Source organism: Lepisma saccharinum, chromosome 13 (genome assembly GCF_977018435.1).
Source record: "Lepisma saccharinum chromosome 13, izLepSacc3.1, whole genome shotgun sequence".
NCBI classification, from domain to species: Eukaryota; Metazoa; Arthropoda; class Insecta; order Zygentoma; family Lepismatidae; genus Lepisma; species Lepisma saccharinum.
Window position 1 is genome coordinate 38,658,396 of NC_139241.1, and position 18,460 is coordinate 38,676,855.

At 38.8% G+C, this 18,460-nt stretch overlaps 1 protein-coding gene across 3 annotated transcripts in view; it reads right to left on the reverse strand.

The window, feature by feature from the left end:
• The window catches only part of LOC145996924 (uncharacterized), a 102,061-nt gene extending 88,180 nt beyond the window's left edge, over positions 1–13,881 (reverse strand). The window contains exon 1 of one of the 3 annotated variants that reach the window (XM_083133493.1): positions 13,577–13,881. In XM_083133493.1, coding sequence (XP_082989619.1) covers positions 13,577–13,694 — 118 coding nt within the window. In that variant the 5' untranslated portion in view covers positions 13,695–13,881. Of the gene's footprint in view, positions 1–7,146; positions 7,249–13,463; positions 13,544–13,576 lie in introns of those variants that run through there. The other 2 variants (XM_083133497.1, XM_083133499.1) reach the window with 2 other exon arrangements.
• Between the last annotated feature and the right edge of the window lie 4,579 nt (positions 13,882–18,460).

An 18,460-nucleotide genomic window follows, 5' to 3' on the forward strand; every position in this document is an offset into this window, starting at 1 on the left:
CGGTAGATGGCGAGAGCAAGGGAAAATTAATAGTTACTAATGTAAAGAGTTAATTTTGTACATGTTTTAATTATGAATATATTACTAATCGGCAAAAAGTTCGCGTGCTGTGCTTGTTTACTAAGGCTTGAAATAATGACAGTGATCCAAATCGATAAAAGAAGGAAAATAAATTTTTCACATGTAACTGGAAATTATTTATTCATATAAGGGACTCAGCGTAAGTACATGAATACAATTCCTTAACTTTTTTTATATTTGATATATTTTTTTAATAATTTATAACTGCAAAAAATAAGATTGAAGTTTATGTTCAAATTTGGTGACTGCGTTCGTTGGAGAATCAAATTAGATGCTGGGTCAGAGCAACTCGGGCACTCGCCCTAGGCCCAGAACTTCAGGGGGCTCCGTGCCAGATAAAAAAAATATTTGTGCACATATTATTATGAGTTTACAGTTCTTCCAATTAAGCAACGAATATGGTTTTTCCAGATTTCATGAATTGTTTTAACCCACTTAAAAACATCCAAAATTACTTAAATCATATCTCAAATAAAATATTTGAATCAAATGTAATTAATATTCACTTTCCGTTTAACATGATGAAATCATTAAGTGATTTACATGAAACAATTTAAATTCACTGAACTGTTACAGTTAGGGGAGAGTTGCCTATATTGTACCTCCTCCTAAGTCGTACCACCGCTGGATTTCTGTAATCCATACCAATGAGTACCATCTAGCGGCATGTATTGAAAGTAGGATGGCCAGATCCGGGTTCTCGCGTATCCGAAATCCGGATCCGGTTGGTTCCGGATCCGTTTGGTCATCCCAGTTGAGCGCTTCTTTGCAAAGTAAGAATGTGTTTATAACATATTGTTACCTGCTATAGTTATATATAAATAGTGCGCGTGCGCGATTTGTAATTAATACACTTACAAGGGAGGTTATCTAAGTGTCCCCTCCGAGTTCCATGAAATTTGGCAGGTGTAGAGGCCCAAAGGAAGAAGTACATGTTTTTGTGAATCAGCTAAAAAACTGTTTTAGGGGGCAAATCCCCCCCCCCGCTCAAATGTCAAGGTCAGGAGAAATTGAAGTGGGGATCTGACCCCGAAACCACGTAAATATGGCATAGGAAGAAAGAGGGGGCATAGGATCCCTCTATACACATGCCAAATTTCATGGAAATCGGAGGGGGACACGGGGGTCAGATCCCCACGTCAATTTGTCCTCATCTTAACATGTGAGGCGGGTTTTGCCCCTTAAACCAGTATTTTAGCCCAAGCAAAAACACATATGTATTCCTTTGGACCCCTTTATACACCTGCCAAGTTTCATGGAAGTCGGAGGGGGACACAGGGGTCAAATGCCTACTTCAATTTGTTCTCATTTTGACATTTGAGGGGGGTTTGCCCCCTAAAACAGTTTTTTAGCTGAAACAAAAAACAACGTATTTCTTCCTTTGGGCCCCTTTATACACCTGCCAAGTTTCATGGAAATCGGAGGGGGACACAGGGGTGAGATCCTCACTTCAATTTGTCCTCATCTTGACATTTGAGGGGGTTTATCCCCCTAGAACATTTTTTTTAGCTGAAACAAAAAAAACACATATTTCTTCCTTTGGACCCCTCTATACACCTTCCAAGTTTCATGGAAATCGGAGGGGGACACAAGGGTCAGATCCCCACTTCAATTTGTCCTCATCTTAACATTTGAGGTGGGGTTGCCCCCTAGAACAGTTTTTTAGCCAAAACAAAAAAAAACACGTATTTCTTCCTTTGGGCCCCTCTATACATCTGCCAAGTTTCATGGAAATCGGAGGGGGACACAGGGGTCAGATCCTCAGTTCATTTTGTCCTGATCTTGACATTGAGGGGGGTTTTGCCCACTAAAGCAGTTTTTTAGTTGAAACAAGAAAACACGTATTTCTTCCTTTGGGCCCCTCTATAGACCTGCCAAGTTTCATGGAAACATTTATAACATTTCTATCTTGTTAAATGTGTTAAAGGTTTCATCCTGGAATGGAATGTCTCACATTTATGTGTGTTTCCATTTCCAATACATTCGAATGAATACATATTCGTTTCAATGGAATTTACACAATCACCTCTGACATTTTATGTTAAACAAGTAAGATTATTTTTGTGCACGAGTGTATTAGCCGATGAGTAGCAAATTATTTTAGGAACAACACTTGAAAAAATAATCTTGTAGGACTAACAAATGAAACATTTATTTGTAATCGAAGATCATAATACCTTTTAAGGTGTGGTAATATTATAATGGGATTGAGATACGAAACTATCGGATACGGATCCGGAACTTTCGGATCCGGAACCTTCGAATCCGGATCCAAACGGATCCGGATCCGTTTGGCCATCCCTAATTGAAAGGTCTTCAGTAGCGAGGGAGGCAGTGATGAAAGTTGGTGTTTGTGCTCGTGTCTGCTAGTTGCTAGGAACATTTGAAGGTTTTAGCAGTGTGTGAAGTAATAATTGTGTCGAAGGCGTAAGGAGATACACGTCGAACGGTGAGTTTGAAGTAACTGATCTTTAAGTGCATGCTAGAGGTAAGTTTCGGGAGCATGTTGACTGCGAAGTTTGTGCACGAGTTTTCTTTGTTAGGAGACGAATGGCGGGAATAAGGAGAGAGTGCCGGTTGCCTAATTTGTACCACACGTTGGAATCCTATATTGTACCGGTACGGCATCCCAAAATCCACTCTGAAGAGACATCTAGAGGCCAAAAATGCATATGCGAATGAACCTGTGAAGCAAATGGGTCGTTTTACAGTTTTCTCGCCAGAACTGGAAAAGGAAATTGAGAAATACCTTCTTCAGATGGAGGAAAGTTTCTTTGGATTGTCATATCAGATGTTAGGAGCTTAGCTTTCGACATGGCGGAAGCAAATAATTTGTCCCATAATTTCAACAAACAGAAACGTGGGCAGGTAAAAAGTGGTTCTATAATTTCATGAGACGACACCCCACGTTATCTGTGAGACAGCCAGAGCCAACATCATACGCTCGAGCCAGGGGATTTAACAGAGAATATGTAAACGCTTTCTTTGACATGTTGGAAAAGTGTGTAGATTCAAATGGACTGGATAGCACAAGACTTTATAACATGGATGATTTTTTAAGAATTGTGATTATAAATTGTTTAATTTCATTATTGAAATACAGTAAAACCACGTTAATTCGGTACCCGGTAAGCCGGACTTCGCTTAAACCGGACAGGTGTAAAAAAAAAAGCAGAATGCAGGGTTTTAAATGTGGCTAGAAGTCAACAAGAGAACTTAAAAAAAGAAGAAAAGAAAGAAAAAGCAGTCAACAACTGATGAAATTTTGTTTCCACAGACTTTGTACTGTACTGTATAGTGTATTTAGGCCTATGACCTTTAAATACACCATAATAAACGTGTTTTGTTGCTATTAACGGAGTTTTAGTGCACATTCTACTGTTCTTTTAGGTTATTTCAGTTAATCTGGACTTTCGTTAACCCCCCCCCCATTAGTCCGGATTAACGAGGTTTTACTGTAATATAAATATAGTCAAAATGGTAGGAAAACCTGTGATAAAGTATGGTCAGAGACAATAATGTTAAAATTTTATCTTTATGAACCTAATAGCATCTGTAAAAATGAAACATGAAGTTAAGACAATTATGTTAACATTGTTCAGATGCTCCCTTAAGCCTCCCAATTAAATTAGTGTGCGCACGCCTATGGCATGGATTATGTATTCGAAACACTTTTAGAAAAAAACCTTTCACACGAGTGTTGGCTTGGCACAGCACATTTGGATGGGACAAAACTATAAGGATCCGGTGAAAGCTGAAAAAGAAAATACTTTCACTTCTCTCGCCACAGGCTGTAACATAACAGGGACGACACCAAACCTTTTTTGTGTGAATTCTGAATAGTTCTTAGACACGTAACACAGTGTTATGAAACAGCCGTGTTAACCAAACAAATGTAGACCAGCGGAATACACTTACCTTGAGCTGCTGGTTATCATCAACTTTAGTTATGACTTCTCTAAACATCGACACTTAAAATGGTACGCATATTTTTTAGTAGAGTCATTAGGATTTACTTGCACTATCACGTGGTAAAAAGTTAATAGTAGATTAAGTCTGGTGCGGTAATACGAAGCCAGTTACTTGACTTCCATCTGCCGGGCATCACGTAATGTATCCGTTTGGTTGAATGTTTGCTCAAACTGACACTAGATGTCGCGCTTGTTCTTCGCACGAATTACGGCAGCACTTTACAGTATATTTCACTCTGAATCTCTCTATTTACGCATTCGTTTGTATATATTTAACCCACAGTCACAAACATGTTGGTAACATCAAGAAAACTGAGCAAATTTATATTCTGAAAGATTTCCTGGTAACTTCCAGTAAGACACTAAAGATTTGGCCTTCACCACCTCCACCTTTTCTTCTTGGAAGAATGAATGCCTATTACCAACTGTCTACCGTTACGAAATAGTTCAAAATGGCAATACAAATGTTGCCTAACTGACGTTATAAAACGCAACTTAAGTGCTCATGCAACGTTGAATTTGAGTTTTTCTTTACGAAGTGGCATTTCTATGTGTAGGGAAGTAGGTCGTAAAATACGGGAATTTATGTTTCTTATACGGTTTGTACAGAAATACCTTTAGGCAGTAATTTTACAAGAGAGTTTGATTTTTGTGAACGGGACCTGGGCAGAATCAGTTCTGAAAAAATCGGAAATTTTTGTTCCATAGTCTGGACTATATGATCACAATTTTAACATTATTACACTTGATAAACAATTAATTTATGCATTTCGTTGAGTTGGTGTTTTAAGTCCACTTTATGCACAGTAAGGCTAATCGGGACAGGAATTACAGTTCAAAGTGGGATCCGAACCACTATGTGGCACAGGGTATCGAACCCGGGACCCCTTGAATATAAGGCGACGACGCTACCACTGCGCCATCGGGGAGGCCATATACGTACATTTCGTATTACTACCTAAGAGTTGAAGGCTAAAGACCAAGAATTGTGGGAGGCAATAAAAGTTTATAAATTAGTGTGTTTGTTACTATTTCTGATGTGTCACTGGTGCGACGTTCATTTTGTATATATTTAATTTTAGCCTATATGTAAGGTAAATAGAAGGGCTTGCCAGATTTAGTTTCAAAAATGGACTTACAGAAGGGAACTGAATTTCTAAATCGTAAGACATTAAGTCAATTATGTTCGCAATTAAAATTACAAATGGATTCATAGCTGGTATTACAGAACTTGAAAACAGCCCTCGTTCTGCCGATACGCAGTTTGTGGCAATCTGTTCGTGTCACGTCTGGAAAACGTCTTTCATCCCATCCTGTATTTAGCAATTGGCTTCACATGTATACGTTAGGAGTGCAAAATAGCTTGGGAAAGATTCCACAGGGACAAACGTCTATTACGTTTTTATTAAGGTAAGTATAAACATTCCCTAGTGAGAGATTGGTCCACGGTCTTGAACGGGAGACAGATTCTTAACCTCAAGTAACTTTCTCACAAAACTTATAGAAAAGAATTTACGTGAGAAATTCCTTGAATATCTCCTTAAAATATAACTGTATGTTGATATAATGGAGATAAACACGTATTAAACGTTTATAGCGCCATCTGTGATGGTTTAGAGGAGACTTCTTGGGAGTACTTAATGTTACAAGTACGGCCGAAAGGTCTCAATATACAGTATGTATTCATAAAATAAACATCATGTACTAATTTATTACAATAAATGTCCTCTTCATTTAGTATGTAAGAAAAAATACGATACGTTAATGTTCTGATATTAATCATCACAGACAGTAAACCCAGTTCCACCGACTGGGTTCAATCTTCATCGTCGCGATTATACAAAAGTAACAGAAAAGGGAAGATAATTTACAGAATTGAACAGAGTTACAACTTTTATTTTCTCTCTCTTTCTATTTTGGTTGTTTCTCGTCGCTTTTCTGCCTCTTAAGTTAATCGCGAGTGATGTCATGGGTCAAACTAATTGTGACTAAACTTTCAGTTTAAAGTTGAATCCTGCCGGACCCTGTGGCCGAGTGGTTAGCACATCGCGCTTCGACGCCAAGGGTCCCGGATTCGAATCCCGCTCGGGCTTGGTTGTTTGTGAATGTCAATTCATCAATTTCATCATTTCCATCTTGGCAAATTAGCCAAAAGGCACAAAACGCGAAGTAAAGTAAACGAAATCAATCAATCAATTAAAGTTGAATCCTAGCCACAAGGTACCTCCACCGGGTATCGAACACGGGATCTCTTGATTATAATGTCATGTCGCTTCCACAAGGTTATAGGAAGACCTTTACAATTTTCAGTAAATGTGTGCCTTTTAGGAAGACACTAAAATATCTAACTACGTTTACAAACTAACGAGTTCTGGCTCGTGGACCAACAGTCAGAATAATCCTCTGTGAGGACTATGTTCTGTTATCCATATGCCTTTGTGTCGACCTATGTGCCGGATTGGTTAGTACAGCGCGCCACGAAGCTAGGGGTTCCGGGTTCGAATCCCTGCCTGAGTGTGGGTGTTCTTCGCAGGTGTCCCTTCATCATATCATCACTCATCCTCATTGTCGCGATTAACCAAAACTGGCTGAAAAGAAAAATAAAATAGACCAAATCAATCAATCAATTTTGATTTGATTTAATTTGTTTCTAACGTTGTTTTTCTGCTACTTTTGGTTTATCGCGACGATGAGAATGAGTGATGATATGATGAAATTGATGAAGGGACACTCACGAAGAACACCCATACACGATCCTGGATTCGAACTTGAGACCCTTGGCGTCGGAGCGCGCAGAGCTAACCACTCGGCCTCTGTGGGATCTGGGTTGTGTCCTCTATATCAATATTATCACCATTCATCCACATCGTCGCGATTAGCCAGAAGTGGCAGAGTAAAATAAAAATCACTAAATTTTCAGCATGAGCAACTTTGTGTCATAAATCCGACAATGCCCCACAATAAACCACTGACACTCTTACACATCTACATTTACGTACGAACAAACTGACTGCTATCGCTAATTAGCACTTCCTAATTTCAAGAATTAAAGAACGTCAACGTCATAAGAAAATAAAGAAGAAAAATCTCTCACGGTTCAGGAATCCAGAGCATTAAGGCTTTCGTCACGCGAATCCACGAACTACCTGCAAGTCTTTTCTGGAAATCAGTGACCTTCTGGACGACCTTGGCACACTTGCAATGTCTTCGAGAGACTCCTGCCGCCGTGCTCAATTCGTGGCGCATGAAATCGGCGTTGTTTGGCTTCCGAACAACCCTGGATTACAGTAATCAACCCTATTCACAATCTTCAGAGCGAGCTTCTGCCTCTTATGCCTTTCAGTGTGTGCAGAACATGCAGAGTTAATGCGCAGTCACGTGCACAAAAATCCACTTCCTCAAGGATAAAATTCAAGCAGATTTATTTGTTTAGTCGGTTGTACAGTAACCAGCAATGAAGAAGAAACCGAAGTTTGTGTTGAAGACTTGTTCATCACTGTAGAGTGATATAACACACACAACGCCATGCAGGAATCAAAGTGTCTCAGGATCTATTCCTGTCATTTATATTCCTGGTGACTGTACAGCAGTGATGTGCCGTAGACTATAAGTTTACGTCTACATGCGTTGTCTACACGTAATCTACGCGTAGATTACATTGGGTTGTAGTTTACATAGACTACGTAGACAATCTAAAGTGCATTAAAATTAATTTTCAAGGCTTTCATGAAAGGAAAGTTTTCAACTATATTGGTTCCTAACGAAATGAAAAGAATCCTATTTACAACAAAGTTTCTTTTCTCTTCTATTATCAACTATGGAAGAAGATAAATAGATGCAAAAAACAAAAACAGATGGCAGTCGTGAGGCAGGAGTGGTCTTTTTCCCATAAAACACTAGAATATTTCCTATATTAGGTTTCTTCCTAGGTGAGAAATTGTTCGAATTTGGAAGAAAGAGTATGAAAAGTTCTCCTCACACATCAGCAACTGATACGCAGTATAATTTTATTTTAATTTCACGACGCCCTTTGCTAAGTTATCACCTTTCGCCATGTTGTTTACATAGATTACGTAATCTACGTGTATAAAATAGTCTACGTGTAGAATGTAGACTATCGTTGTTTACGCGTAGACGCACATCACTGCTGTACAGCCAACGGCAAAGCGTAGGGACAACACACTATGTCAAGTCTCGTCTCAATACCATCTCTACTGAAATAATGCAATATATTCTGGCTTTCTAATATAAGTAACATATAATTGCCTTCTTACATTACTTCAGCTAATCCTGGTACCCTGCTTCCTGTCCGCCGTCCCGAAATACCGGGATTACAAGATTTATAGTCCCGGTTATTAGAAATTATTTGCATTACACATTCCAAACATATTTCGGGGCCGTTTATCCTCTGTACACCCTCGAGAATTACGTCGATTTTTAATCGACAGATTTCAATGTTTTACGTAATGTAAAAGTGGTTCCAGCTTTAGGAAACACAAATATCGGAGATATTTGATACCAGGGTATGGCCCACGGAAGTTAAAACCTGCAATTTTGGAGTACTTTCGCCGCTTTTTGTTAGTAACAACTGTTTGTATGAACACTAAAATAGCGAAAGAACACACCAAAACTACGTAAAATTATAGATGCTGTTGTGGAAAGTCGTTTTGGGTGCTATATTCACTTGCGCGAAGCAAGGGTACCCCTATTTCCCATCTACATCCATCCATGCTCAGTGTCAACCCTTCTATAATTTTATGCATTTTATCTTACTATCTTCTCCCTTAAAACTTATTACAACTACAGCGACATTAATAATAATAACCCGTCGCTCGACAGCCCTTGAAGGGTCTAGGCCGATCTCAGTGACATTAGCCTTGACAATACAGGTCAACAATGCTCCCGTTGTAAGGGACGGCGACAAGGGTGGGCACGGGTGGGCAAGCGCCCACCCAAAAAATCCTGTGCCCACCCGATTGCCCACCCAATCAAATTCACTAAGTGCATACTTAGGGATATGTGAATGTTTCAATAAGTAAGTGTATTCTGGTATTCATTACATGTATATTTTACTCATGAATATTATCTATACTAGAAATGTTCACATATCATCATCCCATAAAAAGATGTCTTAACTTTGTCATTAGAAAGCAAAAAGAATTACTACAGAACTTGAAACAAAATTGAATACTTTTATGATTAGAAGCAGCTAGTAGGTTTAGGAGGTGCAAAATTATTCAGGGTATGGTCAAGATGAGATCAGGCTTTAGGGTGACCTTGAGGGCTGCAGCTCTGGGCCTTCACTGGGGAAAACTGCTTGGAAAAGTACAGCATAAAGAAAAAAATGAGGTACTTCGGATGTGATGAAAAAATGTAGAAATACGTATAACTAACCACCTCACGTAGCTTAGCGAAAAGTTATAACTGAAACTGTGGAAGGGATTGGGGTGGGGTCTTGGTGTTGTAAGCTCCGGGCCTTCACATATATACAGTAAATCCCGGCCTGCGCATGGTTAAAATAACCTCTAAATAAACAAATTAAAAAAACATCTTAACGTTGCTTCCTCCAGCAACACAATAAATTATTTGACTTTTTAATTAGGTCTACATTGAAATTCCAGAAGCGTCTCTTTCTTTATTTTATTAAATTTTTACATGCATGTCATCTTCAAATATCTACGTGGTATACAAACCAACAACTTTGTATTCGTTCTACTAATAAATACTAATAAGAAGCAATCACTACAATACCGAGGTATATAAATTTTGATGTAACAGTTATGTGGGTTTGGAAAAAGCTACAGAATTATTGAATTGATAATAGCCTATCAGTTACGTAATCATGCGATATTTCTTGTGATTAACTTACGTAGAATTAAACGAAGAAAGGGGTTGGTAGGAAAACTTTGTGTTGAGGGCGTCAGAGAACTAATCAATTACGATGAGAATGGTTTAAACTTTAGAAGCATCAGAGGTTCAGCCGCAAAGGTCAACAGAATCTGTAGATGCAGATGAAATAAAGAAAAGAAGGTGTCACGAAGTATCCATTAAAAATTTTGTTTGTTTTTAAATCCACTTTTATTTGTGCTTCCACCAGGGGAGGGGGCAGCAGAAGCTCGAACCTCTTCATTATAAGGCGACAACGTTATGGCATTGGAGAAAAAAAAATATATACAGAAGAACTCACAGGGAACGTGTTATATTATCACCATAAAAGATGCGTTCATTTAAGAGGGTGTATTGCCAGAGATAAATATTTGAGACTTTCGGAAAACAACGTTATTGTTTACAGAGTTAGCTGCCTTGATCGAAGAATGAAACACTGTGAAATTGAAACTACCACCCCAACTTTCGAAGGGTATGAAGAGTAAGTTGTTGCTGATTCGACTAATTTGTTCAATGTGAAGTCACTTTTCTGCTAATTTGGCTAATGGCGACGATGAGGTTCAATGGTGATTAGGTGAAAGTGACGAAGGACGAAAATAAATACACGCAGACACTGAAAATACAACCCACCACAGTATTATTTTGACTGTGGTTCCAGGCGCCAGAGATTCGTTCACCTGCAATATTAAAGTTTCCAGGGTATACTGCGCAGGATAGAGGTTGACATTTGAGCGCTTTCGAAAAGGTCACGCCAAACAACACAAGTCATCTGTGAAAAAGAGATGAATTACAGGGTATGGTGATCAATTTCGATGAATTCCTTGTTTTCGAAATCACATTCTACAAAATGTAAACTATTTGTTACCTCAGTGCATGTATTCATGTAACCATACGTGTATCACTTCTCCCGCATGAGTAACGAAGACTTACTTTTGAAAACGAATAGCAACTTAGCAAATAATGTCTTCAACTTTTAACAGATTTTTCAATGTTACTTGATTATTATTTTTGGGCGATGTTTTGTCAAAATAGCCTTTCATAAACCTTGGGATACTTTATGCAGAATGAAGAAAGAATTGTGGCGGCGATTAGAAGGAGCAAGGGGGGAAGGTTCCCCCGCCACATTTTGCCACTTGTTGCACCCGCACTATTGCCTCTTAATGCTAAGACTTTTCTACCACAAAAGTAAACTGTCCCCGCCCCCAAGTTTTGGCACCCGTCGCCGTTACTGCAAACATACATTCAGATACATTTGTCAGTTGCAATAACCTTGTAAGCCAAGAAAAGTGATCATGCATTTAAATTACGAGAAAGTAATTTAATTCTTCACCATTGCCTACCATCACACTTTCTATCACTGTCGCTGGATATATAACATTGAGTATGTGCCTTGTATTTTTTGCACTTGAAGAACAAAATGTGATGCAAACAATACACATTTATTTCACTACATTGACATGAATGAAAGAATGTGAAAGGTAACAAGCTGAAAAAGATATAAGAAGGCATTATAGAGAGTAAAAAAGAAAAAAATGAAAAGTAAAGGGAAAAGAAGTGTAGGGAAATCTGGAGTGTAAGAGAGGAGGGGATACATATACATACATATATGGCCTTACATTTATACCTGCCCACCCTAATCTATTAATATACAGCTTCTGCCCACCCGGTAAAAAATTTCTGGCGCCGCCCCTGCCCGTTGTGCACGCTTTACATGCTTTAGCCCGATATCTGAGAAATGGGTGGCCAGAGTATATTGAATATGTTTATTTTCATTTTACAATTGTTGATTACTACAATTTGTTTTGCAATGCCAATACAAGAGGGAAGAAGGCATATTCATGAAAATGTAATTTGAATATAATTACAGATTGAGTAGTGTTTGCAGAACTTCCTTGATTTTATCTTACAGCTATATATTACGGCTACCTACACTTTCGGCACATATCGCCTCTATCTTGCAGCCGCGTGGAATCATGGAAAGAGATCAAAGATCGGGATTCCGATCCCGAGGTCGAGAAATTAGAGTCCCTAGTCCCGAAATCCAAAGATCTAGTCGGGATTCCATTATCCAATATCGCCGCCGGCCCTTGTGGCGGAATGGTAAGCATATCGCGCTACGACGCCAAGGGTCCCGGGTTCGAATCCCGGCCTGGGCCTGGGTGTTTGTGTTTGTCCTTTCATCAATTTCAACATATCATCACTCATCCCCATCTTCGCAAATTAGCCAAAAGTGGCACAGAAAGCGAAGTAAAATAAATCAATCAATCAATTACCCAGTATCGGATTGGCGTTTTCTTTGTTACATTAATCGCGACGATTTGGATGATGAAATGGGACACAATGAGATTCCATGCCTTTCCAAGATTCGAACCTTGCGCCTCTGACTTAAACAGGGTTGGCATGTTTAGAACAATTTGTTATAAACGTTTAAAAGACAGGAGTTTTTTATTACAAATGTTTAAAACCTTTAAAACACGGTGTCTTAACATGTTTAAAACTCATTTTGATAGGCCTACTTGATATTTGATAGTCTGTGATTATTTGCGTGTTTTGTAATTTGCAGTTTCATTCAATCGGTTTTATTTTGTTTACTGTGCACAGAAATCTGTTCAGTGGCTGCATATGTATATTCAGTTAGGAAAGAAATATATTGTAATGAGTAGCCGTGGGCCACGGTTAAAACACCTTCCCCTTCTTTAAAAGTGTTTGAAACATTTATAAAATTTAATAGTGTATGGATGAAACTATTTTGTTTGCATTCACGATCAAATGTATTTCTGAAAACAGATACCACGTAGATAGAGTTTGGCCCAGCTGTGGATTAGTTGAACGTTCTCTAACGGCTTACATGCGTGATTTAAGAGTAACATAAATCGTTTTTTTAAGAAGTTAGTGAAGTTTTTATAACTAGATTCCTTATTAATCATTATTCTTAGAAAATAAGTGTTTTGGCATCATGTTTTAAACGTTTTATTTGTTTAAAATATGTTTTTTATTCTTGATTAAAACACTGTTTTATATTATTAATTTTATTTTTATTTTTACATTTTTAAATGTTTTTAAAACACGATTTTATCTGTTTATTTTTAAGAAACCAATTTTGCCAACCCTTCGCTCAACAGCACGTCACGCTGTCCACTACACCACGAAGACTTATCCGGGTAAACAGAATATTTTCTGAAATATATATATATATAGCTACGTATATGTGTTTGTGTGTGTTGGTGACGAAGTACTTATTTTCTGGCGTTTATGGCACGCTTAGAGGTGACGAATGAAAGCGTGGGAGGGAGACCGGCAGTCGGTAGGTACGCCTAGGCCCTTCATGGGCTGTTGCGCGACGGATTATTATTATTATTATGGACTGGAACTCACTACCATTAAATAGAAAAGTAGTTCAAAACTACTGTCCACAGCAGACAGAACCAAGGACATTTTCACGTTGAGGGAATTAGCACCAAACATTCCCCACCATATAATAAAAACTATGAACTACAGAAGTATACTACAAAAAGCAGTACTTACCTTAACCTCAAATATTTATTTTCCTAGAATCCATCATCACCTTGCGTGTCCAGGAATCTACCTTAACAACGAGTTCACAAGTAAATATTTAGTACGGCTACACGGATTCTTACCTGGGACTTCCCGAGACGTTGTAGATTTTGCCGGTGAACTAACCACAATATAAAACAGTTTTGAGCAATCCAAATACCACACTGCGTCCTTCAAATGTTCGTTACTTGAGTAAAACATAGCCCCATAGGATTCTCGTAGGACGAAAGTCAAACTGAAGTGTGTCTCAGTGACACCATCTACCGTTCACTCCTTGAACTAATCACAACCAAAATTGCAGCCATGCTACACAATACACTGCTTCTTCTTTCTTTTCTTTACAGCAATTTCAAACGAGGAGAGGTAACTCGCAAATAACGTTGAACTACGTCACATGACTGACTGCGAAGGACTTCAATTTTTTCCTTCATCCAGGCTTAATAAAAGGATTATGTAACAGTGAAAGTACGTAAGATGCCGTCGGGCTTGTTACGTGCGAGGGAAATTACTACCAGCTGTTGAAATAATTCTCTTAATTTAGGCGTGAATGTGACAGCCGACTACAGGCATTAATTTGTACAGTGAGAAGAAGAAGTGGTGCATAGTGAAATTAATACTTCCTTTGTTTCTTTTCGTTGAACTTGTGCGTTTAAAGGACAGTGTCTTTCTAGAATAATTGAGTGTTCGGAAAAAAATGGCTTGTTACAATGCAACTTTGTTCGTTTATGTACAGTCATGCCAAAGAAATACTTCCCCCATAAGACTACTGTTATTAAGGCTCTATGGGGGTAGTTTTTTCTCCCATGACTGTACAGTCCAGTGGCGGACTTGAAAGTTTAATGATAGCCCGCTGGCCGCTACGATTCTTTCAGCCTGGGAACTTTGACAGTCCGCTTGTTATTGAAATTATTTACAAATTTTGCCGCTACTTCACCTTATGATGCTGTTAGTAGCCTCATCCTAGAGTCCCTGGGTGTATGAGTGTGACGTCATAAATTACTCCATACATCCAGGGACTCTAAGTCATCCGCTCTTACCGATAAAGCATGTGAACATTTCGGTTTTGACTTGTAGAGAAGTGGTTCTCAACCTTTTTCAGTCTGGGACCCACCTTGAAAGATATCACACTTCATGGGACCCACAAGATTGGGGCCGGCAGAATTCCTTGTAGAGGTGTGCACCCAGTTTATAATCATATTCTTGCTCACGTCGATTACTTTAGCAAGCCCTCTTTTACTCTTGCTTAAACAAATTACACATACGTCATTCTAGAAAGTAAATATGTACACTATGTATGTTTTTTAAGACAGAGTAAATGCATTTTCGAGCCCGACTTCGCGATGCAACAAATGCCCCCTCGGGACCCAATAGTGGGTTGCGACCTATAGGTTGAGAAACGATATTTTAGAGGTTTGGGATTTAAGTATATAGGTCTATCAAGCATTTCTATCGTTTGGGAAAAATACAGGGTGGCCCAAAAAAGGTAACCGAACACATAAGGAACAGTTCTACATTTCAGTTACCTTTTGTAGGCCACCCTGTACATTTCAAAAGAAATGGAATTATGATTCACTTACGTCTTCTTCAGAGTGTTCACGGCTACATTAGATCCGGCTTTTGGCCGAAATTTTACATTAGCGTGTTCTGTCAAGTCCTAATGATTGATTTGGATTATTTTACTAGGACAGTCACATATGGACGGCACAAGTAAGAGTCCCTTAGAGGATGTTCAGACGCCAGAGCTTCGTTAGTCTGTAAAATGCAGTCTTGGGTGTGGAAGTGAGGTTGAAAAAATGTCACTCCTTACACCGTCAAGATAAAAGATTCGGACGAAGAATGCAAAATTATTTGTTTCCGTTCATTTGTCGGTGAATCACGGCCGTGTTCGTCACTGCAATGGGACCGTCCACACTTATTTACATGATGTTGTTTGTTCTGCCGTTTTCTGTCGTGTACGTGAGTATAAACGTTCTGCTGAAACTGTGACCATACCTTTATTATAGGTATTTTCTACTCTTATGGCGGCCGGTCCTCATACTGGCAAGGGAAGTGGGGAGCGGACCAATAAGACAACAGTGGTGTCGCTGAGAGTTACTACACTGTGGGAGGAAGTACTACGTGTACCTCGATCTACAGGCTGCTGTGTTTCTTATCGCGCTGGATTGGTCGATTCCCCGGTCATCACTTGCCTTGCCAGCATTGGATCGGCCGCCATAAGAGTAGAAAAACCTGCAGTGGAACAGAAAAACGTTACTAATTCTCAAAGCTGCTCTCGTATGTTTCCCTTTAAACACACTCTGGTTCACAGAGGTACAGCATTTTTAGAAGTATTTAAACAGAAAACCAATAAGACTTGGCGATGGATAGTGCGTCATTTGGTTTTTGTCACTGTTATAAGTTAGGCCCGTAAGGATCGAACTACAGGAGGAGGTTGCTGTGTACTGATTCGATGTAGAATGGAAACAAAATCAGGATGAACTTTCCTCTCTGTCTTGTGCATTGCACGGTGCCATGGCGTGCAGTTGGCGCTTCGGACATTCTCGATTCCGTACATAATGGCGGTGATGTGATCAGCACCACGCTTCGGTCGTATTTACTCACCCACGGCTTCCTTTAGGTACGCACTGAGGTGAGCCCTACAACCGTTTACACAGGAACATCCACAGAAAATTTCCCGATATGATCACCCAGGGAATCGAACCAGGGTCTCTCGCGTGGTCCCATAAAGGACACAAATGTCATGGGGACATTCAATGGCTGTCTTTTAGATAGGCTACGTATTCCGAAGTTCTGAATATCCAATAGATATCCATGAATATTCTGTAGACATCCATTGCATATTTCTTGGATATCCATATGTCCGTCCAGGAGACATCCATAAGACATCCAGGAAGGATGTTTCATGGATATTCTGCGTAGATGCCTTTTGGAGATCAGTGCTTTGTGGCTCAAGAAACCACATTTGAACGTTTTTATTTGGATAACAAAAGTATATATTCTGGATTAGAACTAGACGTAATCTGAGCATGTATTAGACATCGTTTGGACATTATCTGGATGTTTTCACCCATATTTTGGACAAGAAAAAAATCGTGGAATAGACTTAGGCATAATAATGATCTTATGCACAAATGCATTGCTCCCTCTCTCTCTCTCTCTCTCTCTCTCTCTCACACACACACACACATACATATTTATGCACAGAATGACATACCTATAGTCACGGACACATCTGGGTTCTAACAACTCCATTGACTTTCAACGGGATCACTACAACCCAAAAGTGTCTCTGACTGTACATAGTACATGCTTAAACATCCGAAAAATGTTTGTTCACATTCACATCCATGCTGCTATGGATACCGATGGGTGTTGAAAAATGTGATGATTTTACTGTAGAGTGAAGTGCACAATGGCTTCGTTATTTATGCATATGGTTCTATTAACCGCAAACAACATTTGACATAATCCGTGTATACACTATTCATTCGCGTTACCGACATATTACCAATCAACAAAACAGAATATATCCTGACAACGTGCAAGTTGTCTTCTCCTTCTTAACAGTGTAATATTAAGCTATAAGATACAGGTAGAAAAGACATGCTTTACCGAATATGGCGAATTGATGTTCTTGTAAATAAAACAGGCCACCTAGAGTCCTTGTAAAGTATAATATGAAGTATGATGATTATTCTTTCAGATTTACCTATCACGTACCACTCTCACCTTGAAAACTCCAAGTATACGACCATTTCAAATCCGAAGTATTATTTGAAAACACCCTATACTTTTGGGCAGTTTTGACTACACAAAAAATAATGCTGTATGATTGAGCAGTGAAGAGGGATAGAAAGAACAGCCAGAGTGTTTTGGAGTCTTTATTTACATAAACGTATGTACATGAAAAAGCAATGATATTTCGTAATCTTAGTGTAAAATAAGAAATCGCACGTTGCTACTCGAAATAGAGACTTGATGTCGATACTTCACTATTCTTGGGTTTGACGCACACAGGTACATCTTGGTTTTGAGCTGACAACATATGAAGCAGTCTCATGGATTGAGGTCGACTCAATTCCGGTGGCATAGTGTTTGCCTTGAACACCTAAATACACGTGTAGCGCTGCAACATAGTTTTCTACACGTATAAGAAAATTCTGTTTTACTTTGGTAGGTGAATTTTGATGCACCCTGTATATAATAGGATGGTCGGTTGTGATGATATTTGGACTCAGAACTTCTCTTTTTGGTCTTCTATTTCATTAGTTGCGATGTCAGCACCAAAGAGATCTCTAAATGTTGGCTTCAAGTCATTATATAATCTCTCAGTTCTCCTTGCAATACCCTACAAAGAAGTACAACCCAGTCATGCATAACACTGTTAACAATATTAGATTATTGAATTTAATCAATAATTTAATCAAGAATTTAATTCAGACTGAATTATGCAAGGGAAGCATCAAAATGCATACTACACAGTACAATATAGAAGCATCATAACCACTATAAACGAAGCTATCACATTACAACTTTAAAAAAAGAGATAATAGCAATAAATATATGAATTTGTTAGGTCTGATCTTAGCCTGTTAAAGAGAAGTCTAATCCAGCTTAAGCAGATCCATCTAGCGGACAGCAATGAAAGATGAAGGAAAGAAAGACGTAATAATTAATGATATACCAGTTGATTCGTGAAGTGTGGGTACACATTATTGGATACACATTATTAGAACTTATACGTATGGAAACACATCCTGAGAGATGACATAGGAAAGGGCCGTGTTACTAAGCGGTACTATATCGGAAGATCCAAGTCATTGTATCCCTTCAAATAATTTGTCAGACCCAAAATGCTGCTGTTAAAAGAACCTCTTTTCAAATACATCAACACAAAAAATAATGTTGTTTACAAACATTATCTTGCTTTAGTTTCCAAAAGAGTTCAAACCGCGATTAAGGGGGGG